The 27,453-nt window shown below is 50.0% G+C and overlaps 1 protein-coding gene across 1 annotated transcript in view; it reads left to right on the forward strand.

The window, feature by feature from the left end:
• The window catches only part of ADAMTS2 (ADAM metallopeptidase with thrombospondin type 1 motif 2), a 175,635-nt gene that overhangs the window by 53,422 nt on the left and 94,760 nt on the right, over positions 1-27,453 (forward strand). Inside the window, exons 7-8 of the mRNA XM_049778439.1 lie at positions 9,584-10,753; positions 10,816-11,183. Coding sequence (XP_049634396.1) covers positions 9,584-10,753; positions 10,816-11,183 — 1,538 coding nt within the window. The remainder of the gene's footprint in view (positions 1-9,583; positions 10,754-10,815; positions 11,184-27,453) is intronic.

The following is a 27,453-nucleotide window of genomic DNA, read 5'->3' on the forward strand; positions in this document are numbered from 1 at the left end:
CTGTGGGTCCTGGTATCTCAAAATAGATAGCAATAACTTCCGTACTCCTCCATCCCCAGAGGAGCAGAGATGGCTTCTGTATGCCAACCCAGACCTTGAGGAATGGAGGGGCTTTCTGCACATTGCAAAGGGCATCTCAGGTTATACTGGTAAGAATCTTAGCAAGAGCATGGCTACCACATAACAAAAAACCCTGGGGTTTGCAGTTTGCTCCAGCAAAGAATACAACACAAACAAAGAAATCACCCCACCCCACAAACCAACCTCAGGGGAATCAGCTGGGTGGAGGATATTAAGTTTCCCCCAATCGACACTGATTTTGCAAGACAAAATGGCCCCCTTTGCCATGGAAATCGCATCCCAGCTTCTTTTTCTTGCCCAGACTTGTGGAAGGTGGCATTCCAAATGTTTACTCTTGTTTCATCTGCCTTTTTTTTTTTTTTTTAACCGAGTGCCGCTCTTCCACCTCCTTCCCTTCTCTTCTCACTTGTTTCATGGCACACATATGCTTGGTGTTCTATTTACATAGATCTCATTTTATCTATGGCTTGTGAGAACTGCCAGACCGACCAAGTCTTGGAAACAGCTGGAAAATTATGCAACGACTAAAAGAGCCAGGCACATGCACATTCTGTCCTGCAAAGTTGCACAACAGATATAATTTGTTACAAGTGAGACTGGGTGGTGGTGATGGGGTGGGGTGGTTGGGGGTTCTTCTTAGTATCTTGGGTGACAGATGGTTTGGTGGAGCAGGCCTTTTGCAGAAGGTGTTTCCTCCAGAGCTCAGAGCCCTGGGGGGTGGGGTGGGGGATTGCTGAAGGACCAGAGTGACACTGGTGGCCAAGACTCAAGGTTTAGGAAGCCAAAGTCTAAGGTCAAGGAAGATCAAGATTCAGGGATCCAGCAAGGTTGAAGGTCAAGGTGCAGACTTGGGGAGGCTCTAATGAGGCAGGTCGAATGAGTCAGGACCTTGCTAGGTTTCCATTAAAAACCATCTGAGGGAGGCAGAGACATAGGACCGTGGACAGGGCACTTACTTTGCATGTATCCACCCTGGGTTCAATCCTCAGCATCCCATATGATTCCTTGAACACCTCTAGGAGTAATTCCTGAGTGCAGAGCTGGGAGTAAGCTCTAAACACCACTGGATATGGCCCCAAATCAAAACAAACAGAACCAAAAATTTAAAACAAATCAATCTGAAGGTCTCATCGGACCTGAGGTATTATTGATTGGACGAGGATCATGCCATTTTGTCCTTGGATATAATAGAAGACATTTTTCCAGACATGGCTGTGGTGCCATGTTGCTTGACAGAGAGATTGGAAATGGCTGTGGGGACTAGTGGCATCCTGAAAGTCTTTTGCCTCTTTCTAGTTTTTCAAATGCATTCAGGGAGGCCTGGCCACCGAGTGACTTCTGGAGCATCAGTCTGTGTGCCTCCGTCTTTGGGCATTGAAGGGGCCAGTGAGCAGCTGCACGGCTGTAGGTATAGGCCTCTCTACATATGTGTCCATGTGCATTGGTGAGCACCTGTGCAAGGGCATGTATGCTCATCTGTATAGGCAGGTGCTAGAGCCTGTACAAATGTGTTTGCATACAATTGTGTGCCTTCACCCGATCATGTATATAGATGTGCATGTGTGTGTCTCTGTGCATACAAATGCATCTGTGAACACATGTGACTTCCTTGCATGCACATGACACATGACCTGCAAGAATGATTTTGCCAGTGTGTATATATACATGGGTATTTTGTGCTAGAGTTAGGCTCCACACTTATGCATGAACATGTATGTGCATATGACCACTAGTCTCTGCAGGCATGCGCACAACTCAGACAGAGGTGGCCATCATACATGCACTGAAGTCATCACACCATGTAATGTACACATGTGTACATGTCCTTAGATGTGCATTTATAGCTGCATGTGCATTTGTGAGTCTGTGTGACTTCTGCACGATGCTGTGGGAATGCCATGCATACATGTTCAAAATATGTGCCCAAGGAATAGTGAAACATGTAGGGCATTTGCCTTGCACATGGCTGACCTGGTTCTCAATCCCCAGAATTACATAGTGTCCCTTGAGACTCTCCCGAAGTGACCCGAGTCCCATAGCCAGGAGCACTGAGCACTGGCACATGTGGGTCACACAACAAAGAAGTCCAGCACCTGTACAGGCCTGTGCATTGTTGTGTGCCTACAACAGTGTGATGTGTATGCCTATCCACATGGAAGTGTGATATTTGCATGTGTGAAACTGTTAAAACATGCACATACCTGCGCTATGCCCTTCCTGCATACATGCAATGTGTGTCTCCTTGTACAGAAATGTGTGTATTGCTTCTCTGTGTGTCTGGTGTGCATACGTGCTACCTGGGTACATGCATTTGCACTGTGTGCCTATGCATGAATGAGCATGGTTTTTGTACCTGCATGCGTGTGCCTTTGCCTGGTTTATGACTGAGCACTCATTGCACCTATACAAACATGTGTGTATGTGTGCATTGTGATGTGCAATGTCTAGGTTCATGCATGATGCGGCGCATCATTCTATGTGCATTTATTGGTATGTGTACTTGTATGCACATGCACATTCACACACATGTGGATAGTACCCATTAACACATGTGCATGTATGTAGCTGGGTGCAAATGTGTGTACTGTTCCTGTGCCCAGGACACAACAGTATATTTCTATGTGCACATATATGTCCCTGTTTACATAATGCATGTTAATGCACACACATATTTGGTGTACACAATGCCTTATGTAGTGTGTATTTGTATAAGCACACATGTGTTTTGTATGCACATTGCATGTCTGTGTCCATACCTGAGTATCTGCCTTAAACACAGAGAGATTCTATGCCATTCATGTATACACACATTAACATATATGTTAGAGTATACCTAGGTGTATATATACATATATACCCATGTCCATGGTATGTGTACAATACATCCATGTACATGAATGTTTGCCCATGTTTGCATACATGCTCTTGTGCCTATGTACATCTGTGCACACAGATGAGATCAGGAGCGATTTCAGAGCACACAGCAAGGGCTCAGCCATGAGCACAGTTGGCAATTCCCCCCAGCAAGTATATTTCCAGGGTTGAGTGTATATGTAAGTGTGTGGTTTACTTATACTGAGTTGATTTTTGTTATTTTTTTTCTTTGAGGGGAGGGATTGAGTCACTCCTCATGGTACAGGGCTAACTCCTTGTTCTGTGTTCAGGGATCACTCCTGGTCAGGCTCAGGGGACCCTATTTATAGGATGTTGGAGATTGAACTAGGGTCAGCTGCTTGCAAGGCAAGTGCCTTAACCTTTAGACTATTGCTCCAATCTCTGACAATTGCATTTTGACCTTTTTCTGAGCCACTGGTTAAGATGAACATGGAGTCCTCAGTTTGGGTCTCCAGGCAGAATGTGGACTGAATCTGTATACTTTGATCTCTCCCAGATCTTGTCCATGGGTGGGAAGCCTATACAAAATATGGCTGGGTATGGCCTGGAAATCCTCAAGAATTTCCAGAATGCCCCATTTTGTCTGGAGTCCTAGAATACCACTTAATATTTCCCCAATACCCCCCAAAATAAAGAGCAAGAGCCACACCCCTCATCTGCTGTGTTCCATAAGGTTCCCTGAAATGTTAATTTACTAAAGCTAATTACTTAACTATAACTTTTGCTGCCTGGGTTTGTCTGATTCAGATATGCAGTGTTTATGAGAACTGAACACAGGGCTGTGATCTATCTGCCATTTTAGTTCCTTCCTTCCTCCTTCCTTCCTCTCTTCCTTCCTTCCTTCCTTCCTTCCTTCCTTCCTTCCTTCCTTCCCTCCCTCCTTCCTTCCTTTTTTCCTTCCATCCTTCCTTCCTCCCTTCCTTCCTCCCTCCCTTCCTTCTATACATCCTTCCTTCCGTCCATCTTTCCTTCCACCCATTATTCCTTCTTTATTTCTTTTCTTCCATATATTCTTCATTCTTTTCATGTATCCTTCCTTCCTTCCTTCCTTCCTTCCTTCCTTCCTTCCTTCCTTCCTTCCTTCCTTCTCTTCCTTCCATCCTTCCTTCCTTCTTCTTTCCTTTCTTCCTTCCCTCCCTCCCTCCCTCCCTCCCTCCCTCCCTCCCTCCCTCCCTCCCTCCCTCCCTCCCTCCCTCCCTCCTTTTCTTTCTTTTTTCTGTCACACCCAACAGTGTTCAGGGCTTACTCCCCGCTTTACACTCAGGAATCACTCCTGGCAGGGCTCAAAGGACCTATGGGGTACTGGGGGTTGAACCTGGGTCAGCTGTGTGCAAGGAAAATGTACTACCCACTGTACTATCACTTCAGCCCTTGCCATTTAGAATCTCTGGGTGGAGACCAGGATGCTTGATTCTGGGATGGAACATCTGCCCACGGTTACTCAAGAATGTTGGAAACAAACTCATGCCTCTTTCTGAAAGAAAAAAGAATCGTTGAATCACTATTCTGAACTGTGCAAGTTTATTTAACCACATTCAGCTTTAGACCATAACCATTAATTAACAATTTTGCTTTTCCTGCTCCTGACTGTAGCAAGGAAAGTTCTTCATGTCTGCTTCTGTGCCCATCTCACCTTCACTGGCTTCATCCTCATCCCCACCATTAGCAATTAGTAGTCTCTAGTTTTTGAAAACAACCCCCCCCATCTCCTTATTTATGTTGGTAAGCTATCTTCAAAAGCAAGATGCAGGCTTTTCCACATGACAGCATTTTTAAATTTTATTATTTTGTCATACCTGGTCATGCTCAGATTTACTCCTGGCTCTGTAACTCAGGAATTACTCCTGGAAGTGATCAAGGTACCATATGGATACAGGGATATAAACTTAGGTTGGCCACTTGCCCTACAGGCTATAGTAATGCTTTAGCCTCATCTATATGACAGGGACGTAAAGTATCCTGTCCTAGGGCTTAGTATATTGCGTAGGGCTTTTGCCTTGCATATGGCTGACCTGGGTTCAATCCCCAGCATGCCATAGGGTATCTTGGCCCTGCCAAGAGTGCAAAGCCAGGTACTGGCTAGGTGTGGCCTCCAGACCGCAAGTCATTTTACTGGAGATAAAGACTGTTAGTTGATACCCTGCTATTTCCCCCAAACAAATTTATTTTCACCGAGACCTTTGACTTGTAAAGTCCACCTAACTAAGTCCTTTTGTCTCACTCACCCTTCCCTCTCCAGTGAATTTGTACTGGGTTAATAAAGAAAGGTCTATTTCGCTTGGCAGGCAGAGAGATCTTGAAGGGAGAAGCAACTGACTTAATAATATTTCTCCTGAATAGCTTGGCGTATTAATTCTTTGTGGCTACCTTGCTTCTTCAGACCCAATCACCTGGGTTAAAATATGGCGTGTGAAGTGATTTTACAACACGAGGATTTATTTTTACAACTGATACTTGAACGGCAACCTGAGGACCTGAAGACCATGATGGTGAGTGATTTGACCCCTGGTGTATTACAACATCATGGCTCCTTCTGCTGGACTGAGTGTGCAGTGCCTGTCACTGGAACAGCGATATACATGGCCTCCATTCTGAATGGCTTCATGATGCTCTTCTGGTCTGGTCACTCAGCTGCCCCCCAGCCATGGTAGCAGAGGCCCCCTCAGGGGACAGAAGCAGGCAGTGAAGAGAGAGCTGAAACTATGAGCAGCATACCAGATGCTGATGCCCTTGGCCTTTCTTCTACCAAAGGCGATTTGTGTGAGGACCTTGGTCCTTCAATCTGCAGCATCTTACCAAGGTCGCCGAAAGAGAAAGCCCCGTTGGAGAAGGACCAACATTGGAGGAAGATGAGATGGCTCACCCACCCAGATTCTGGCCCAGGTACTGAAGACTTTTCTGTTCCAGGAGACCCCAGCAGCCTACTAGAGAAGGCAGAGATGGAGAAGATGGATCCAAGCCCAGCAGAAGCCCAACTGAGGAAAAGCTGCTTTCATAACTTCCTGCAACTTTCTTCTAGGTTAATCTCTCAATCCTATTTGCATTGGTCACTATATTGCTGGTTAAACTATATTCTACCTGTATGGATTTTAATAGCTACTTTAATAGCTATGTCCCACTGCAAACAGAAAATTTTGTTTTCAACCTTTAGTGGTTTTAATATTAGTTTGCACAGTTCTGGAGAAATGCATAATATTCTTTGATTTTTAATGGTTCTCAGCTATCCAAGTGAATGTTTTCCAATTGTGCTTGATTGTGTATATTATTTAGCAACTTATTCTCAAATTATGTCTACAAAATGTTATAATGTCTTTATATACAGAAGTCTATGGAGAAGAAACTTGGATACTATAGATTCTTATTACAGTGCTCATTAAGAATGTTTTAGTAAAAAAAAAAAAAAAAAAAAAAAAAAAAAAGAATGTTTTAGTGGGCCCGGAGAGATAGCACAGCGGTGTTTGCCTTGCAAGCAGCTGATCCAGGAACAAAGGTGGTTGGTTCAAATCCCGGTGTTCCATATGGTCCCCCGTGCCTTCCAGGAGCTATTTCTGAGCAGACAGCCAGGAGTAACCCCTGAGCACCACCGGGTGTGGCCCAAAAACAAAAAAACAAAACAAAACAAAAAGAATGTTTTAGTAAACTTATTTTAAACTGTATATATAATATATATATAGATATATATATATATATATATATATATATCTGTAGAAATGTTCTTATGATTTTGTTTAGAGAAGTTTATGGAAAAGTAACTTGGATGCTATACTTGTATTGTACTGCTTGGTATAAGAATGTTTAAGAATTGGGGCCGGGAAGGTGGCGCTGGAGATAAGGTGGCTGCCTTGTAAGCGCTACCAAGGAACGGACCGCGGTTCGATCCCCCGGCGTCCCATATGGTCCCCCCAAGCCAGGGGCGATTTCTGAGCACATAGCCAGGAGTAACCCCTGAGCGTCAAACGGGTGTGGCCCAAAAAAAAAAAAAAAAGAATGTTTAAGAATTTTCAAATTAAGTATATCTGCAGAAAGGTTCTAAAGTTTATGTTTCAGATAAGTCTGAAAAAATTTGTGAAATGTATAAGACAAGGATATGGAAAAAACCTGATTGTTTTGAGAATGATGTATGCACAATTTAACCTATGGTGCTTTTTACAGATCACCAACTTACTTACTGCTAAAGGATCTTTTTGTTGTTGGTGGTGGTTTTTGGGTCACACCCGGCAGTGCTCAGGGGTTACTCCTAGCTCTCTGCTCAGAAATCGCTCCTGGAAGGCTCGGAGGATCATATGGGATGCCGGGATTCGAACCATCGTCCTTCTGCATGCAAGGCAAATGCCTTACCTCCATGCTATCTCTCCAGCCCCAGGGGATTTTTTTTAATCCCTTAATTTCCCCAATTTTTACTGTGCCTATGTACAGTTCTAATCTGGGGTTCCTACCTCTGGTGGAGAACAATAGAATAAAACTTCCATAGTCTTTCTCAAATTTTTTGAACAGAAAGGGTGAATATGCTATTATCCAAAACAAAGGTGTTCCCCTAATTTCCTCTTTCTTTTCACCAAGCCCTTTGACTTGTAAAAGTCCATCTGGGTAGGTCCTTTTGTCTCTAAGGAACTCTTCCCCCTCCTGGTGAATTTGTACTGGGTTAATAAAGAAAGGTTTGTCTGGCTTGGTGGGCAGAAAGACCACAAGGCAAGAAGCAAACTGACTCCATGTCCTCCTGACTGGCTTGTTTGTTTAATTCTTTGGGGTTACCCTTCTTTAGACCCGTTCACCTGGGATTGGAAATATGGCATGTGATGATTTCACAACATAGGGATTTATTTTACAAAAAATAAAAAATATATTGGACTGGAGTGTGGCGCAGCGGTAGATGCATTGCCTTGTATGGCTGACCTAGGACCTACCACGGTTTGATCCCCCGGCGCCCCATATGGTCTCCTGAGCCAGGAGTGATTTCCAAGCACATAGCCAGGAGTAACCCCTGAGCATCACCAGGTGTGGCCCCCAAACCAAAACAAACAAAAAATAGCAGGGAGATACATGAGGTTGTATCAAACCCTATGAGCTCTGGAGGGTGGGCCTTTCTTGTCTCTAGAAGAGGATACATATGCAGATTGGTACTGGATAAATGGGACAGAACAGGTGTATGGGTTCCCAGACATCTCCAAGCTGGACCTACTTGGGTTGCTCAGCTCCTTCTACCATTTTTCATTTCTCCAGAAAACCCACAAAAATTGAGGTGTGTGTGTGTGTGTGTGTGTGTGTGTGTGTGTGTGTGTTTCTGGCAGATGCTCAGGGCTTACTCCTGATTTTGCACTCAGGATGCACTCTGGGTGGGGCTTGGGGGACCATATGGGGATTAAAACTGGATCATCCCATTTGCAAGAACATCCTCCTCTCTGTACTATCCAGTTGTCCCCTACTTTGGATTTTTTGTCTCTTGGTTTGATTTTAGGGGCCACACTGGCAGTGCTCAGGGTATTCCTGCTCCATGCTCAGCAGTGATCCCTGGTGGTGCTTAGGGGTTCAAGCCACAAGTTCCTTCAACCTTGAATGATCTCTTCTGCCAACTCTGGAAATCTTTAAGGTTGATAGATAATAAATGCTTGCGGTGCTCTGGTGCCAGCTCCTGTGATACTGAGGAGCTTTTGAAAGGACTGTGCCAACCCTGAGTTTCCTCAAAAGCTTCCCCGGGGATAGGTCTGAGTTCCATAATCAGGGGTTAGGGTCACAGAACTGGGGTGTTCCTTTGCTTAGAACTTCTAGAAGTGTGGTCAGGATGTCTGTGTAGGTGGTGTCAGAAGTGTCCCATCATGCGCACATAGAGTGTGGTCAAAGACTGAGGGGTCACAGGAGATTTTAGGCCAGCTTGCAGAGGGCAAAGGTCGGTAGGCCAGAAGTGGGTGGAGGGAAATCAACACCCATTTTAGGGCCTGAAGGACTGGGGCCACTGGAGGGAGAGGATTGATATAGAGGGGGAGTCAGAACTCTCTCTATAGTGTTAAAAGTTCCTGGGGCCAGGGTCCAGAGAGATAGCCTGAAGGTACAGCATTTGTCTTGCATGTAGAAGGGTGGTGGTTCGAATCCCGGCATTCCATATAGTCCCCCAGGCCTGCTAGGAGCGATTTCTGAACCTAGAGCCAGGAGTAACCCCTGAGCACTGCCGGGTGTGACCCAAAAAACAAAACAAAAAAATAAAGTTTCTGGGGCCAGAGATAGTACAGTGGGGTAGATGCTTGTATTGCACGCTGCTGACGCGGGTTCGATCCTCGACACAGTAAAGGATACACCTCCTCGGCCCCCCACCCCCCATTACCAGGAGCGATCTCTAGCACAAAGTCCGGAGTAAGCTCTGGGTGTGGTCTAAACCCCCCCCCCAAGTCCCCAACAAACCAATGCAAGGCGATGAGGCGGGTGGAGAGGGCACTTGCCTTCAGACCCACTGACTTTGGTCCCCTGAGTACCACCAGGAATGATCCTTGGGCGCAGACCCAGGATTAAACCCTGAGCGCAGACCCTGAGCACCGCCTGGTGTGGAGACCCCGTACCCTCTCAAAAAGAAAAACAACCCAAAGTCGCTCTCGTTGTCGGGGTTGTCTTCTCCAAGCCCGCCACCTCCCGGGCACCCTCTGGGTGTCACCGGGGTCTCGCTCGGCCCGGCGTCCGGGACATCCCGAGCGCGCCCTCGCCCGGACTCCCGGGTCCGACCTCTCGGGCAGGGCGCGGGGCTGCTCCCCGCTCCCCGCCGCCTCGGGGCGTCCGGGCTCGGCGGCGGGCAGCGGCGCCGGGTCACCGCAGGCTGAGCGCGGCGCCCGATCGCCCGCCCGCCCGCCGTCCCCGCCTCCGCCGCCCGCGCGCGCGCTGCTGCCCCGCCCTCCCGCGCTCCCCGCCCTCGCGGCGCCGCGCCTCCTCCGCCCCGCGCCCTGCGTGCTGCAGCTGCGGGCGGCTCCAGCTGCCCCAGATGTGGGCTGGGCGGCGGCGGCGGCGGCGCGCGGGCAACTTTCGCGCCGGCTGCGAGTGCGGGGCCCGGCTGCGGCGTGGCGGCTGCCATGGAGGAGGCGCGGGCTGGGCCGCTCGCCGCCCGCCTTGCCCCGCGCTGCTGCCCTGCCGCTGCCGCTGCTGCTGCTGCGCTGCTCCAGCTCCAGCCGCGGCTCCTGCTGCCGCCGCCCGCGAGCGCCCCGTTCGCCGCCGCCGCCGCTCCCCCGGGTAGGTGCCCCGCGCGGCGCGCCCCTCCCCGGGCGCCGGCTGCGAACTCGCGCGCGCCCTGCCCAACTTGCCCAACTTCGAGGCCGGGCGGGCGAGACCCTGGGCGCCCCCCAAGCCGGCCGAGCCCCCGCGCTGGCCGGAGGAGCGATGCGCGCCGGCCCGGTCGGGGAGCGGGGCTGGGCGGCGGCGGCGGCGGCGGAGCTGGGGGACGCTCTGGTGGGCGCTGCGCTGCGCTGCTCGCCCCGGGTCCCCCGGAGGACCGTGCGGGGCGCCCGCTCCGGCTCCCCTCCCGGGGACTCCGAGAGTTGCGAGACGGAGGGAGGGGCCCGGGCAGCGGGGACGGCCGCCTGCGCCCCGGAGCACCCTCTCCGTCGTCCCGTACGCCCCGGGGTGCGGGGTGCGGGCCCAGGGAGGGCTGGGGAGGCGCGGGGGGCGTGGGAGGGGCCCCCGCCCGCGGGTGCTGGGGTTCGGGGTGCGTCCGGGCGATGTGTTGGCGCCCTGGAGGGCCCCGGGACAGGGATCCCGCGGCGGCGGGGACTGGCACGCTCGCGCGCTGCTGCTGGCGGGGCGCGTGCAGGGGCGCGGGGAGACCCGGGGCTGGCGGGCTCTGCAAGTGCCCTCTTGCCGTCGCAGGTGAACCCCAGGGGCGCGGAGCGGAGCGCAGCCTGGTGGTGCCGGTGCGCACGGACGCGCGGGGCCGCTGGCTGTCCCACGCGGTGTCAGCGGCGCCCACCGGCTCGGGGGTCCGCGCGCGCCGGGCCGCGCCCCCCGACGCGCCCCCCGGCGCTCTCTTCTACAACGTCACGGTTTTCGGCCGAGACCTGCACCTGAGGCTGCGCCCCAACTCGCGCCTCGTGGCCCCCGGCGCCACGGTGGAGTGGCAGGGCGAAGCGGGCGCCGCCCTCCGCGTGGAGCCGCTGCTGGGGACCTGCGTGTATGTCGGGGACGTGGCGGGCAGCGGCGAAGCCTCCTCCGTGGCGCTCAGCAACTGCGACGGCCTGGTGAGTGAGTGAGTGCGCGTCGGGGGCGCTCTGCCGCGGACCCCAAGCGGTTTCAGAGGGGAGGTCCTGGGCATCAGGAATGGGGGTGAAGGCCAAACTAAACTGTCCGCACCCTGACGCTTTGGCCCGGGGCACCCCAAGAGTGGACTGACTTTGGGTGGGTTATTGGGCTGGACGGGGCCAGAGGGGGTAGGTATTTATTGCAGAGGGCGGGACGGCCCAGTTGTCCAATGGCTGGGTGGGTGATCCTCGATGTCCAATGACTGGACAGAGGTAGGCGTATCATTGATGCAGTGGGTGGGACTGCCCCCCCCTGGTTTCGAATGGCAGGGTCGGAGGGAATGGTATTTATATCGGGGCGGGGCTAGCCCGGCCCTGGCTGTCCAATCCCTCTCCATTGTGGATTCTCTCTGCCCGCCCATCATCAGGTCTCAGCCCTGGGGTGAGCGCATCTTACCTTCAGTCTCTGATTCTTGCACCTGTTTGCACCCTGGAGTGTCTTGGGTTACACTCAGGTGTCTTAAGTTGTAACCCATTTCCCTCACTTCCAAACCTCCAAGCGCAGGAGCAAGAAGTGGAGCTGAGATCTGCAAATATGCCCACCAGTTCTCTGTGTCCCTGGCTGACCAGGAGCCATGGCTTCTTCGATGCTGTGGTTTCCTGTGAAACTCCAGCTGGCTCTTGGAAAAGTCTCTCCTCTCTCTTTTTTCTCCCTCCCCCTCTTTCTCTCTCTCTCTTTTCTTCCTCCCTCCCTCTCTTCCCCACCCAAAGGGAGAACTTTTGGAAATGCCAGAGATAGTTCCTGAATGGCAGGCAAGAAACTTGGGGCAGGAGGTGGCCCCTGCCCTGCCTGTGAAAGTCAATTTATCTTCCCGGGTGAACCTGGGGAAACGTTCTGGAGGGCCCTTGGGGTGGTGGGGAGGAAGGAGAGATCGATGCTGGATGCCAGGGGAGGAAGCTGACATTGGCGGTGCCCCGTCTGGCCGCCCAGGGCCCTGGCACTCGGATCAAGCCACTGCAGCTTTCTATTTTAGAATGAGGGGTGCAGCTGTGAAGCCGACCACTGAGGGTTTGGCTCTAATCACTGCTCAGGGGCGCAGTCCCCCTGGGCTACCCCAAGAGCCCACCAGTCCTCAGCCTCCTCCTCCTGCTGAAGATGGCTGCAGACCTGGTAATTACACCGCCCCCATCCTCACTACCACCACTGCAGCCAACTCCAGCCGCCGCTGGCTGCACATTCTTTTTATGGAGCTACAGGAAATGTCACTTGTTGCTTTGAAAATCCCAGTTGCGGTGGACTGGATGTCATTTTAAACTCTGGGGAGGAATGCAATGAACTATAAATGTCTTCAGGGAGGGTGGGCTGGAAAAAGCTTTGGGGTTCTTGGGGTGTCTCCGAGGAGGTCCTCAGCCTCTGGGCAGGCTCTGATTGCTCCCTAGAGCAGAATTTCGACAATTACAGACAATCTGCCTTGGAGCTTTGGGAGATAGGCAACATGTGATGGTGCAATTGGAGGAGGGGTGGAGTTGGGGATTTGGCAGGGATCCAGAGGGCAGGCCACCCCCCCTCCCGTGAATTCCTAGTAGTGTGTGTGTGTGTGTGTGTGTGTGTGTGTGTATGACATGACTGCAGTATCATTCATTCCTCTGTCCCTTCACTCAAACATCTATCTATAAGGTCTCTATCTCCTAGCACTGTTTTGTGGGGGGGGGGGTTGTGTGTGGACTCAAGGGCACAGTTTGATTTACTTGCAGGATTCTGCTGAGTGCCATGGGCAAAATGACTTGCTCCATGTCAGAAATCCAACTTGGCAGAGGTGTAGAGGTTCCAGATGTGTGTGCTCCGCAGAGGGGCATGTGCAAAGTGGAAAAAAGGTCTGTGTGGGAGAAAGGGGCGCTTCAAGTTCTAGTCACCTGTGGTATCTAGTTCTGGCGCTTCCCCAGCACAGAGCCAGGACTAGCCCATGGCCGCCACCAGGGGGAGCACCTGAGCACAGAACTAGGAATAGCTTCCAAGTGCCACCAGGGAGTGCTCCTGAGCACAGAGCCAGGGATAGTCCCCCCTCTCAGCACCTTTTGGTCTGCCAAATCCCTCCCCCATTAAAAAACAATACAAAACAGAAAAACACCAAAACACCAAGGCTGGACTTGGAAGAGGGGTTGAAGTTGGCCTGAGTGTCCTTGAAAGTTGCCAGAGATTTGTGACCTTGAGACAGTTTCTGTTTTATTCTTTCCCCACTCTCTCGATTAAGATTTGTCAGTTTGTCCCTTAACCCTTTAAATCTCTCTGTGCTTTAGTGGTGAACCTGCTGGCTAAGGGTTGGGGTGGAGGGAAGCTTTATGAAGTGGGTCTTTCTGCACTCACCTGGGGGAAGTAGCCTCCTTCTGGCTTTGTACCCCAACAGTACCCAACTGCTTATGGTGCCACTCTCCACTAATTTGTGGGTTTCCCTCTGGTCAGACCCTGTTAGACTTGAGCTGCTCACAATACAGATCCCATCAGGGTGGGGTGAGGGAAATTTGTTTTCCCAAATGGTAGTCCAGGAGCAAGAGCAATAGTACAGTGGGTAAGGTGTTTGTGTTGCATTTGACCAGCCCAGGCTTGACCTTCGAACTCCATATGATCCCCTGAACCCACCAGGAGTACTTCCTGAGTGCAGAGCCAGGAGTAGTAACCCCTGAGCATTGCCAGGTGTGGTTCCAAAACAACAACCCTCCCCACCCACCCATAATCCCACAATGTAGTAGGTTATCAGGTCTTATGGGGCAGAATCATCTGCTCAAGGAAGGAAGGAGACCATGTGGGTCAGAGAGATCTGTACACCTTGCTGTTTCTGGAGAGGTGGTAGAATCTTTACAGTATTGATCTGGGTCACCCTGGCTAGGTTTGCCAACCCGGTGTCTAAGTGGGGGAATCACTTACAAGTGTCTTCCCCATGTGCTCTCTCTTAGCCCACTCAATCCTTCATAGGCATGAAAGAGGTACCTAGGCCACATCAAAGTCACCTTTGTGTGATGCATGAAAAATAATGAGGAGCATTGCAGTGAAAGGACTTGCTAACACAACTTGGGCTAGTTTGGCCCCAGAGAAGGGAGATGAGATGGGGGCAAAGCACAAGAGTGAAGACACTTGCCTTGCATGTGCTTCATGTTAAACACCACCAGGGATCACTGCTGAGCACAGAGCTGAGAATGGCCCCTGAAACACCTAAAACACCACCAGGGGCTGCTCTTGAGCACAGAGCCAGGAATATCCACTAGGTGTGGCCCAAATGTCCTCTCACATTTCCCAGAAGGGCTCAGGGTTTGTAAGTGTGAGGCACAGGAGTTGAACTCAGCACTTCAGACTTTCCCATTCCCATTTGCTACACCACTTAGGGGGAGCCCAAGGCCCCCAGGAGCATAACAATAACCTAAGAGAAAGTTGTTGGCATTTCAGAAATCTCAGGGTCAGAGAGATAATACAGTAGTAGGTAAAGTACTTGCCTTGCATGGGGCCAATCTGGGCTTGATCCCCAGCACCCCACAGGATCTTCTGTGCCCAGCTGGTTGATCCTTGAGCACAGAGCCAAGATAGCCTCCGATGATCATTATGGGGCACTTCTGAGTGCAGAGCCAGGAACAAGCCCCAGCATTGTTGGTGTGGCCCCCAAACAAAATTGAAAAGCAGTTTTGGGTTGGGGGATGGTGATGTAGAAAGGGAATATGGGGCTTTCCTTGCATCAGCTGACCCCCAAACCAGCACCAGGAGTGACCCCTGAAACACCCCTTGTTGGGAGACCTAGTTTCTGTCCCTGGCACTGAGATACCCCTCAAGTCCTGAGCTGGAGGAGCTCCTGAGACCCTAATCATTGGTACCCCAGCTCTGGCAGGAGTGACTTGTGAGCACTAAACCAAAGTAGTCCTCATGTATGGCCATGTGTGGTCCTGCCTCCCATCATACCAAAAAAAGAAAAGAATAAAAGCATGCAGTGCTCCTACATTTCCCCATGTCACTGGCAGGCCTCAGAGAAATATTTCTGACACTATGTGGTCTTGACAGAGCTCGACCAAGACTTGGGTGTAGATCAGTATTGCACTCTCTGCTCCTCTGGCCTGCACCACAGGTGGGTGTGATAGCCATGCTAAAAGCTGGGTCCAAAGCACAATCCAGAGACATCCCAGAACTCCCTGAGAATGGGGGCCTGTAGAGAAGTCAGATGCCTGGGAGGTGCCCATCTGGGACATCCTGAGCTGGAAGAAGGATGGATTTGCTGTTCTGGTTCAATGCTCAGTGCCAGAACAGCCTTGGGGAGGACAGTGGAGCCAAGTGCAAGTCAGTGGATCTGTGGCCAGAACCCTCGACTCTCTTCTTTGTGGCTTTAGCAAACTAGGAAGTTTGGAGGGATTTACAGAATCAAACATCTTAGGGACATTCAGTCATGCGGAATAGTTGTTTCTGAATAAGCTCAGAGGTTAAATTTATGAGGAAAAAAAAAGTTTTGTTTTAGGGCCACACCTGGCAGTACCTGTGGCTTGCTCCTGGCTTTGTGCTGAGGGATCATTCCTGGTGCAGCTCAGGGGGTCACATGTGTGTGCAGAAATGTGCACTTGCTTATCCATGAGTGTAAGGAGCATATGCGCATGTCTACATGTGTATATGCTGGCCTGCTTGTGCCATATGAACAAGCATGGGTAAGTGTGTGGGATGCTCATGTGAAGCATGCAGAAACATTTATACACATCACATCCTTGTGTATTATGTCTAGGAGCATGTATGCGTCTGAAAAGTGGTGTACTATGTCGGCACCTCTGTGTTCCAAAGGAGAAAACATGCATGTGTGTTTGAGAGCTTAGAACGATGTGTATTCATCTGCATGCTTATAGGAATATACCAGACATGTGAAAGCATGCATGTCTTTGCCCTCCCACTTACACATGCTTTGTGAATCTGCAGGAGCCCGTATACACACACCCACAGGCACCACTGAGGGCACATTTGTGCCATTGCATGGTTTCATGTGAACCTGTGGACCTAGGAACAGGTGCAGGGTTTTTGGAGTGTGAGTTTGCTTCTATAGGCACACTAGGGGCAAGCACAGGCATGTTTGAACATGCAGAAGCTTGCTCACACCCCTGCATGGAGTATGAAGTATGCTACGAGTACACCCATGTATGTGGCCTGTATATAGTACCTTAGTCTTTGCCTGTGAATTTGAATGGGTGGGAGCCAGTGTGTCTGAATATGTGTGTGTATGCCTGGCTCTCCACGCCTGCAGAGGGAGCACATATATACACATATGTGTACAAAGGTGTGCATATCCCCTCCCGTGGTCCACACGAGAGAACAAATGTCTGCTCCACGTGTGGGTACAGGTGTGAGTGGTACACACATGTCCAGTGTGCATGCCTGTGTCTATCTGCCTGCAGCTTGTGGGTGCATGCACGTGCGAAATTTGCATGTGTACATCTGCATGGGCCATGTGAGTGTGGGAACACACACATGCCCGTGGGAATATGTGCGTGTGCATGGTTCTACACACTGTGTGTGCATCCGTGCACATGTGTGAGAGAGCTTGTCAGGAGATGCATCCATGAGCATGAATGTCTGCAGGGAAGCATGCTGTGTGGTCTGCTATGTTCCTGGCCCAGGCTTTCTGTTTGGGGACTGAGGCAGGAGTGTGTGTAAGGGGAGCGTGTGTAAAGCTCCACACCTGGTAGGGGCCTGTCACTGGGCTGTGTCTGTTTCATATTAAATGTCAGCTGTCCGCTGGGTCTGCAGCACTGCCATTAATATGGAGAAGTGATTACTGAGCCTGGAGCCGGCTCCTTGGGCGCATCCATGAATTTCAATTACGCTGCACGACTCTGGCCCTGCAAGGCCCGGGAAGGCTTAGGAAGGCCTGGGAGCCAGCATATGGAGGCAGTAGAAACCCAGGCAACCAGTACTTGGGCCAGGCTGAACACGGGGCAGCCTTGTTCCAGCCCTGCCTGTGTGTTTCAAGGGTTAGTTTACAAATAGGGGGCAAAGTGGACCTGCCACTGAACTTCTGTTTTTTGACTGGAGAGGGAATGTCTATGGGCAAGTGGGGGATGGAGGTCATGTCTGAATTTCATTGGCTGCAGGTGTCACAAATGTTTTGGGTTCCACCTTGAGTGCCACCAAGATCCACCAAGCTAACCCGGAGTGCCAGGAACACCTTGTTAATTCTTCTCACTTGAGTTTTTTTTTTTTTGGTTTTTGGGCCACACCCAGCATTGCTCAGGGGTTACTCCTGGCTGGCTGCTCAGAAATAGCTCCTGGCAGGCACGGGGGACCATATGGGACACCGGGATTCGAACCAACCACCTTTGGTCCCGGATTGGCTGCTTGCAAGGCAAACGCCGCTGTGCTATCTCTCCGGGCCCCTCACTTGAGTTTTGAGTGGCTTTTCTATTTCGTTTATTTTGGGGGTGATTTGACTATCTTTGGGAAATACTGGGTGGTACAGATCTCTCTCCAGGTATTTTCTCTGTGTTTTGAGACCACACCAGGCAATGACTAGGAATCACTCCTGACTCTGTGCTTGGGAATCACTCCTAGATCTGTCCTTAGGGATTACTCCTGGCTCTGTACTCAGGGCTGACTCCTGGTTCTGCTGTCAGGGATCAGTCCTGGCTTGGTGCTGGGAGATCATTCCTGGCACAGTTCAGAGGACCTATATGTGGTGGCAGGGATTAAATCGAGGTTTGCTGTGTGCAAGGCAAGTGCCCTACTGGATGTCTCATCTTTCCAGCTCCCAGAGGCAAATCTCTGAAGAGCCACATGCAGGGGCCAGGATGCTGATGTTGGTGTGGAATAATACCAGATGCTACAGCTGCTCATGTCCTCTCAGCTCCTTATACTTGGGGCAGGAGGAGGACAGAGCATGCATGTGCAGGCATGTCTGAACTCGATCTGGACTCTGGGCTAACTTCCTTGCAGAACTTCATCTCCCTGGCCTTGACCTTTCCTTAAAGCTTCAACTTTGCTATCATGGCCAGGTGGGAGTGGCACCTCTCTTGGGCTCCTATGAGTCATACAGGTGGGAGATGTCTTTGAATGTCTGCAGAGGACCTGGAGACCATTGAGCACGTCACTTTGGCAGCAGAGGGAATCTGTCTGGAAGTAGGTTCAGGTGTTTCAGGCTCAATCCTTTGCACCACCAGGAGCACAGAGCCAGGAGCAAGCCTCGAGCACAAAGCCAGGAACAAGCCTCGAGCACAGAGCCAGGAACAAGCCTCAAGCACAGTGCCAGGATCAGCCCCACAGAATAGTGATCATCCCAGAGTGCAGAGCTAGGAGTCAGATTGTTCATTGAGCCAGGATCAGTCCCAAATACAGAACCAAGAGTGGATTGCTAGTGCAGAGTCAGTAATGATTCCCAAGCACAGAGCCAGGAGTCAGCTCAGAGAGTCAGCCCTGAGCACATAGCTCAAAGAGATCTATGATCTCAACTGTATGTAGCCACCCCCCCAAAAAAAACCAAAAAAGAAATAAAACACCCCAAGATTCAGAGAGATAGTGCGGGTGGGGGGAGGCTTTACATGTAGTTGACCCAGGTTCAATCCACACACCACATAGGGTCCCTCAAGCAACACCAGTAGTGATCCCTGAGAGCAGAGCCAGGAGTAAGTCTTTAGCCCCATCAGGTGTGACCCAAAAACAAAATAGAAAAAAGAAGTAACACAAAAATAATTCACCTCTGATGACCCATCGCCCTAATTTCTCCTTTGAAAGTACCTCGAAAGCATGCAGCTTTTTTCTGCACAGGCTCCATAGTGTCTGCGACAGACCAAGATCCTTATACATATGTTCCCCATGTATGTGTCTATCACATTTGACTTTTTGAAGGGGGGAGTCTGTTAAATCTAGTTTTACCCAAAAGATCATCCCTGGTTTCTTTTTATCTGTTTGTTTACAACTTGGTTCTACCCAAAACAAACATCTTACATGTCTCAAGCAAACCTGGGCAGGACGGGTTCAGGATAGCTGGAGCTATCTGTCCTTACCCTGTCCTTACTCCCCACCCAGGTGGTCTAGGTAGTCCCCCCCACCTCCAACATGATAGTTCTGATGGGCAGCTTATTCTTGATGGAAGGTGGAAGATTGCCAGACAACACATGTTTCGCCCTCAGCCTGGTTTGGATCATTTCATACAGTGACCCTGCTTCAGACCTCACCCAGGGTTAGAAATGATAGTATGTGATTTATTTATAGGTGTCTTTCAAGCAACCCCAGGCTGAACTTGCTGATTCACTGGGGGGTGAATCTTGCTGCAATGCAAGACAGTAGTGCTAGTGGACCAGGGGGCTGATGGAGGGTGTGACAGCAAAGCAGAATGAGAGCAATTGGAAAATGGTCCAAGCTTCATTTTAAATGGTGTCAATTCTGCTTTGAACGATCCTTCTGTTTACTTTACTATCAATCACATTCACTGGGAATGGTTTCTAACTTGACAAAACAATTCTTACAGTCAGCCCAACGAATACCAGTGTGATCAGTCAAGAAAATTCAAAGACAGTATATTATTCAAAAACGTATACTATCTCCTAGCTCTATTGAGCAATCTTTAAAAAATAAAACACAATTAAGGGCCACACCCAACAGTGCTGAGGACTTACTCCTGGATCTGTTTTCAGGAATCACTTCTGGTGGGCTCCATGGACCATAGTGTATGTGGACCATGGACCATGGCTGTATGTGGCTGTATAGTGGATTGGCTGTATGTAAAGTAAATGCCCTACCTGCTCTGGCCCCTGATCGAACATGTTTTTAAACGGATTATGCCCATCCCATTTCCAGTGGGTTGCAAGTTCAAGGAGATATGTTTGATTTTCTCTGACCTCAGCTTCTTGTTCCCTGCAGGAAGAGGTTTAATCTTAAAATGTTGCTGAGGACTTCAGTATCTTAAGGCCACACCAAGTAGCAGCGCTAGCTCTGAGCCACAAGACTAGTGGGACTCTGGATAACAATGAATCCTTCAACAACTGGAGTGTACTGTCAATGACCACTCTCAGGCCATTAGAAACTGGGGATCTTTGGATTCCCTCCAAACTGATCTCTAGCTATTCTGTATTATCTGAGGGATTGGTTTAACTGTTGTAGTCTGAGGAAGCATCCATGAAATCAGACCACCCACATCTGATGCTCTGAGTTGACTGATTTCATGTAGGTGGAACAATTTGCTCTCAGGAAACAAAAACATCTGTGAGGACTAGAGATAGGACAGGAGTGAAGGTGCTTGCCTTGCACTGGCTGACCTGGCCCTGGTTTGATCCTTAGCTTCCCATAAGATCCCCCAAGTACCACCAGGAATAACCACTGAGTGCAGAGCCAGGAGTAACCCCTGAGCATCGCCATGTGTGGATCCCAATAAAACAAAAATTTCCCCCTTTAAGAATGTTATTATTGTTGTTCTTGTATTGGTTTTTGGAGTGCCCAGTGGTCAGGGCTTATTACTGACTCTGCAGTCAGCTATTACTTCTGGTGTGGGGTACTGGGGTTAGTCATGTCTAAGGCAAAAGCTTTCCCTAATTTCTTTTTTTTTTTTTTGGTTTTTGGGCCACACCCGGCAATGCTCAGGGGTTATTCGTGGCTGTCTGCTCAGAAATAGCTCCTGGCAGGAACGGGGGACCATATGGGACACCGGGATTCGAACCAACCACCTTTGGTCCTGGATCGGCTGCTTGCAAGGCAAACGCCGCTGTGCTATCTCTTCGTTTCCCTAATTTCTTTCCTGGCCAACTAATTGATTTATTTAGGATCTCTCTGGGTGCTTCTCTTTCAATGCAAAGTCTGTTCCCAGTGTCCAGCTACCTTGAGCTGTTTTATTGCTTTATTATTTTATAAAGAAAGAGGTTACGTGTGTGAGATTCATGTTTCACTTCCGTTTGATGGGACTGCTTTGCATGGTCTGGCTGGATTTCCCCCACCTCTCTTTTGTTGAATTTCTTCAGAATTTTCTTGGCTGATCACACTGGTATTTGTTGGACTGACTATAAGAATTGTTTTGTCAGGTTAGAAACCATTCCCAGTGAATGTGATTGACAGTAAAGTAAACAGAAGGATCATTCAAAGCAGAATTGACACCATTTAAAATGAAGGTTGGACCATTTTCCAATTGCTCTCATTCTGCTTTGCTGTCACTCCCTCCATCAGCCCCCTCATCCCCTAGCACTTCTCACTGACCAGGGTTCCTGTAAGGATTTACCGTGACAGGAAGATGATTGATTTTCAGATAATTCCTTTTTATTGAGTGATTGCACTCATTCCTTCTAATACAGCAGAGTGAACCACCCTGGGATTTCCCTGGGCTACAGTGAGGCTGTGTCAGTGATGATGATGATGATGATGGCGCCTCCTTTCCAAGCTACACCTTCTAGAATCTCAGGACGATGTTGAATAGGGGTGGTGGCTTCATGCATCTTCATGATTGCCTGCTGCCAGCCTCACATGGGCACGAATTTGGACATGCTTCATAGACACACCTTGCAGAAAAACCCCTTTTAGATTTGCCCATGGACATACCATAGTAGGCCCAATGGGAACATCCTGTACACATCCCCTCAAAACATGCTCCATGTACACCCTCTTTAGTCTAGTCCCATGCCCCTCTAGGCATACCCCTGTGGACAGACCCGATAGGCATGCCCCTTGTATGTACCCTGTGATGTGCCCCATAGGAATGCCCTGTGGATACACCCCCGTGACATGTCCTGTGCACACATCCCATGGACATGTTCCTTTAGAACATGCACACGGACCCACTCACAGAGCCACACGCCCCATGGATATACCCTGGTGGAATCCCCCTTGACATGTCCCTACGGACATGAACCTATACGCACACTTCTTCATACCTGTAGGCACACCTGGACTCACTTTCATAGGTACACCGTGGACATACCCTCAGACATGCCCCATAGGCCACTGTGGATATGCCATTCTAGGAACACCCCATGGACACATCCCATAGCATGCCCTTGGACACACTCAAGGACACATTTTATGGACACACCCTGTGAATCCAACACCTATTCTCTGTACAGTGCTTCATTCTAGACAGAGGCAAATGTCATCGGAAGCTACAAACATGGAAGTGCAGCATTTCCAGATCCCTTTTGATCCTAGATGCAGCTAAAATCCCCCGCCTTCCCATCGTTCACAGCCCACCCTTGCCCCATCTCCTGGGCTGTGATCTTACAGCTGGGGTGCCCCCCCCCCAGCCCTGTAGGTAACTGCTGCCCCAAAACCTTCATTCTGGGGAAGCAGCGTTTTGTGAAGGCTGCTAAGCACTTCGCTGTGGAAGGTGCAGCTGCAGCTTTGCAGGGGCTTCTGGCAGTGAGACTTGTTCTTAGAAAGCCCACATGGGCAAATGGTGTCACCGCCGCCCACTAGGGCCCCTTGTTGTCACTGGAGCCCACACTCACGTCCCGCCTTGCTTTCCCCCTCAGTTGTGTCTAGAATTGAAGTTTTCTCCACCTGTGGACCAGTGCCAGAAGTAAAAGTCACTATTGAATTGAGAGTATTTATGGCTAGAGAGACAGGAAGCGCTTGTCAACCTGTGTTACCATCTCACTACATAGAGTCCTCTGAGCTCTGCCAGGAATAATCCCTGATCACAGAACCAGTAGTAAGCCCTGGCATTCCCTGTCTATTTCTCTTTTATTTCGACTGGCCAGATCTGCTAGCCTCCCTCCTTGATTGCTTTTCTTTTTTTTTTTCGGGCCACACCCTTTGATGCTCAGGGGTTACTCCTGGTTAAGCGCTCAGAAATTGCCCCGGCTTGGTGGGGACCATATGGGGACTCCGGGGGGATGAACATGATCCTTCCTTGGCTAGCGCTTGCAAGGCAGACACCTTACCTCTAGCGCCACCTCGCCGCCCCCCTTGATTGCTTTCTTACCTCACATTGAAAAATAATAAATCTGCTCTTTTCTAGTACATCTCTGTCAATGCTTTGCATTTCCCCGTCTTATTTGTTTCTTTTTAAATACAAAACATCTTAATTTGGGGCCGGGCGGGGGCGCTAAAGGTAAGGTGCCTGCCTTGCCTGCGCTAGCCTTGGACGGACCGCGGTTCGATCCCCCGGTGTCCCATATGGTCCCCCAAGCCAGGAGCAACTTCTGAGCACATAGCCAGGAGTAACCCCTGAGCATAACCGGGTGTGGCCCAAAAACCAAAAAAAAAAAAAAAAAAAAACAACAACAAAAAAAAACCATCTTAATTAAATTAATAAAACACAGAGTAGTTGAGGGAGTTTAGTGACCCAGTGTATGTCTTGCATGTCCAAGATGAGGGCTTGATCCCTGGCTCTGTGAAAGAAAATATACTAATGAAGAGAAAAATAACCTTGGCAACATGCACAAGGAAACCCCCCCCGCAGATTTGATTCTTGAAGCTTCTAGAAACTAAAAGGTCACATCTCATGCTGCTTTCTAAGTTGCCACTTTGCTCTTTCAGCTACAAGGGAAGTGATTCTCCTCCACACACATTCATTTGTGTTTTTGGAGGGGATTATGTCTTCCAGATGTGGCTAGCAGTGAATTGTGGTTTCCAAAGGAAATACATTGACCTCCTTTAATTCAAAGCAGTGTGTTCTGTTGGGGGTACAAGATGTAGGCTGAAATATTCCTCTTTTTTTTTTTCCTCTTTCTCTCACATGGCTTCACTATTGCCTCTGCAAAATGCATTTATATGTTCCCCCTTTGCTCCAGATGTTTGATTCACTCATGGTGAAGTTCATGGGCAGTTCTGATTGTGTTTATGACCTGGGTTCAATAGCTGGACTGCCTAGAATTCTCAGAGCCCTGCCAGGAATGATCCTTGAGCAGAGCCAGGAGTTTAGCTCTGTGCAGTCAGGAATCAGACCTGAACATTGCTGCTAAGTAAGGCCCAATTCCTGGACTCCTCTGATCCTCCCAAAAAGGAAGGCGTCTTCTCTTTTTCCTGTTTTTTTGGACCACCTCTGGCGATGTTTAGGCATTACTCCTGGCCCTTCACTCAGGAATCACTCCTAAAGATGCTTGGGGATCGTAAATATGCTGGGAATTGAACATAGGTTGGTCATGTGCCAGGCAAATGCCCATTATTTCGACTGGAAGGCTGCTGCTTTTTATACCTATTTCTCACTTTGTGCCCCTCCATGATCTCTTTGATTGGTCTTTCTAGGTAGGTGTGGTTTAAAGGACAAATGAGGGGCCAGAGAGATAGAACAGTGGGAGGGCGCTTGCCTTGCAAGTGGCTGACCTGGGTTCGATCGTGGGCATCCCAATATGGTCCCCTGAGCCTGCCAGGAGTGACTCCTGAGCGCAGAGCAAGGGGTTAGTTCCGAGCATCGCTGAATATGCCCCTGAACAAAACCAAAAACAAAATAAAAAGGACCAATGTAACTAATTCAAGATGGCGCCTCTTCCCTCCTCATTCCTTTCATCTCCCCCCCTCATCACTGTTTTTGGACCACTGGGCATACCTCAAATAAAGGCACAGAGGGACACAGCAGATCTTGTTGAATGAATGAGATCTTCAGGTGCTCCCATCTTAGGGAAGCAAAGCCTCCACCAGTTTTTTGGTGTTTTTTTTGTTTTTTTTTTCTTTTTGTTTTTGGTTTTTGGGCCATACCTGGTGATGCTCAGGGGTTATTCCTGGCTATGCACTCAGAAATCGCTCTTGGTTTGGGGGACCATATGGGATGCAGGGGGATTGAACTACGGTCCATCCTAGGTTAGTGTGTGTAAGGCAAACGCTCCACCGCTCCGACCCTCTCCACCAGTTTATTAAACTCAGGTCCAACTTTTCATTCTCGATGGGCTGCTGTTGGTTGGCCCCCCATTGGGTCTGGAAGTGCCTCTTAGCTTTGCAGGGCACCTTGGGTGCCTACTCTGGCCCCTGGAGAGAGGTTGCCAGGACAAGTGTGATCTTGGCCCCCACCAGCCTCAGTTTCAGTGACGCTAAGTAGAGCTGGCAGGTGTCTGGGGCTGTGGAACTGGAGCTCAACAGGGTCCAATCTGGGAAGCCCCTGGTGCTGACTGTAGCTGGTGAGGTTGCTGGACCAGTCACTAGGGTGGAGCTGGTGGCACTGGATCCTGGGTGGAGTCATGAGGAGGCTGGGCTTGTGAAGGAGCAGAGCTGCTTATTGGTGGTTATCAGGACTGGAGCCTCCCTTCTGCAAAGACCTTTCCTTTGACTTACCCAGTGCTGGACAAATGTTATGCAAGCACCCTCACCCCCAGTTCAATTTGTACATAACAGAGCATGAAAGCTGGGAGTGAACCCTGTGGACCACCAGGCAGGCCCTTTTCTGCCTAGGTGGTGGGGTAACTACTATGATGGTGTGTCTGTTTAGTTGGTTCTGAGAGGAAGAGTGAAGTCAGGACACAGAGCTACTCAGTATCAATAGTCCTTTTTTCTGGCCCTAGTTGTTTCCTCTTGGTGCTGCTAAGAGGAAACCACGTGGAAAGCACTTAAAAATGCAGAGAGCAATGCCACGCAGAAATTCATCACTCTTCAGTTCCAAGGCGTGGGGGTGGCTGTGGGATCTCCTCCATGAACCACCCCCCCCCCTTCATGCTCTGGAGGCCATGACTGCTCCAAAATGGAATTCCTGGGTCAGGATAAGGGGAACAGATGTTTACCGGAGGATGCCAAGAACCGCTGACATCATTGAGAGCCCGTCAGGACACAGACTGAATCTCGGAGTCCTCATCCCTTCTGGGTGCAGCACGACTGGGGCTACAGCCAGGTCTGGGGGCAGGTCATTCGTGCACACGCAGGCACACACGCACGCAGGCACACACATGCACACACACACACACACATGCACACATGCTCGCTCCAACTGGCTCAAGAATACTCCCCACCTGAACACAATTAGCCGGAATATGGAAAGCATTTCCAGCCTGGACTGAGAGAAAAGACTTGATGATAGACCGTTCGGGAGTGGAAGCACAGGCTTGGGGATGGGCTGGTGTGATCCAGGCCAAGCAGAGGAGAGACCTTTGGAAAGGGCAGAGTGCTGGGCGGGATAGTGAATCAGGGAAGTGAGGGTGAACACAGAGGTCTTTTCCTTTCATCCTCTCCAGGGAAAAGATCTGGTCCTCTGACGGCATCTTTAGCTGCCAATTTAGTGACTTTGTCCTGTGCTCTGCTCTGGGCTCTCCTCTCTATGACGACCCCCACCCACAGGTCCAGATTCTGGCCACTGCAATCGAAAGAACCCCAAGAGCACACAGCCCTAGACCAATGGGGCGCATCCTACCCTGTTTAATTTTTTTTTGGGGGGGTCACACCCAGCAGTGCTCAGGGTTACTCCTGGCTCTGCGCACAGAAATCGCTCCTGGCAGGCATGGGAACCTTATGGGATGCCAGGATTTGAACCATCATCCATTCTGGATTTGCTGCTTGCAAGGCAAATGCCCTACTGCTGTGCTATCTCTAGCCCCATCCTGTCCTGTTTGAGCTGTGATGTCTGCACAAACTCTTCCCAACCAGGTTCTCTCTCCGAATGCTCCAGTTCTCGCTGATTGGCATAGCAAGTGCCAATCACTGTGGATGGGCCTGAGAGATGAATTTTTTTCACTGGCCAGGTCTGTTCACATGACAACTGGTGGTCCAGCTTTGAGCCAATAACAATGGTTGGGATTAAACAAGGTACTCTCATTGGTCATGTTTGATCACATGACTACTGCTTCGTGCTGGACATTGTCAAGTTTTGAGTCAATCAACTGGGACTGGAGCTGAGAGCAGAGAGTTTTGTCCCCTATTTGTTATGTCTGTTAAACTGGCTGTCAAGTTTCGGTCACTATGGCTGAGACTAAGGAATGGACTAAGGATTGGCCACACTTGACTGACCATGTGACCACCTCTTGTGGATGGCACTGTCAAGTTTTGAACCAATCAGGGTAGGGCCTCCTCTGGGCAATGTGGAGACAGCAGACAGAGCAGCTTCTGGATTCTCTGGATGCCTTTAATCTACATGTGAAGTGTGGAAGGACTGAATCTGCTGGAATGGGGAGGTGCTTGGAGGAGCTGAGAGGGTAGGGTCCCATTGTCTGGGGAGTCAGGGGAGGAGGAATAGCTGGGATAAGGTTAGGGGGTCTATGCGGATCTTGAGAGGACTGCTGATAGAGACTAGAGAATCTAAAATTGAGGCCACAGTTTATTTGGCCTACTAATCCTTTTCAAAAACAAAACAAAGGGGCCCAGAGAGATAGCACAGCGGCGTTTGCCTTGCAAGCAGCCGATCCAGGACCAAAGGTGGTTGGTTCGAAT

This window comes from Suncus etruscus, chromosome 8 (assembly GCF_024139225.1).
Source record: "Suncus etruscus isolate mSunEtr1 chromosome 8, mSunEtr1.pri.cur, whole genome shotgun sequence".
Lineage (NCBI taxonomy): Eukaryota > Metazoa > Chordata > Mammalia > Eulipotyphla > Soricidae > Suncus > Suncus etruscus.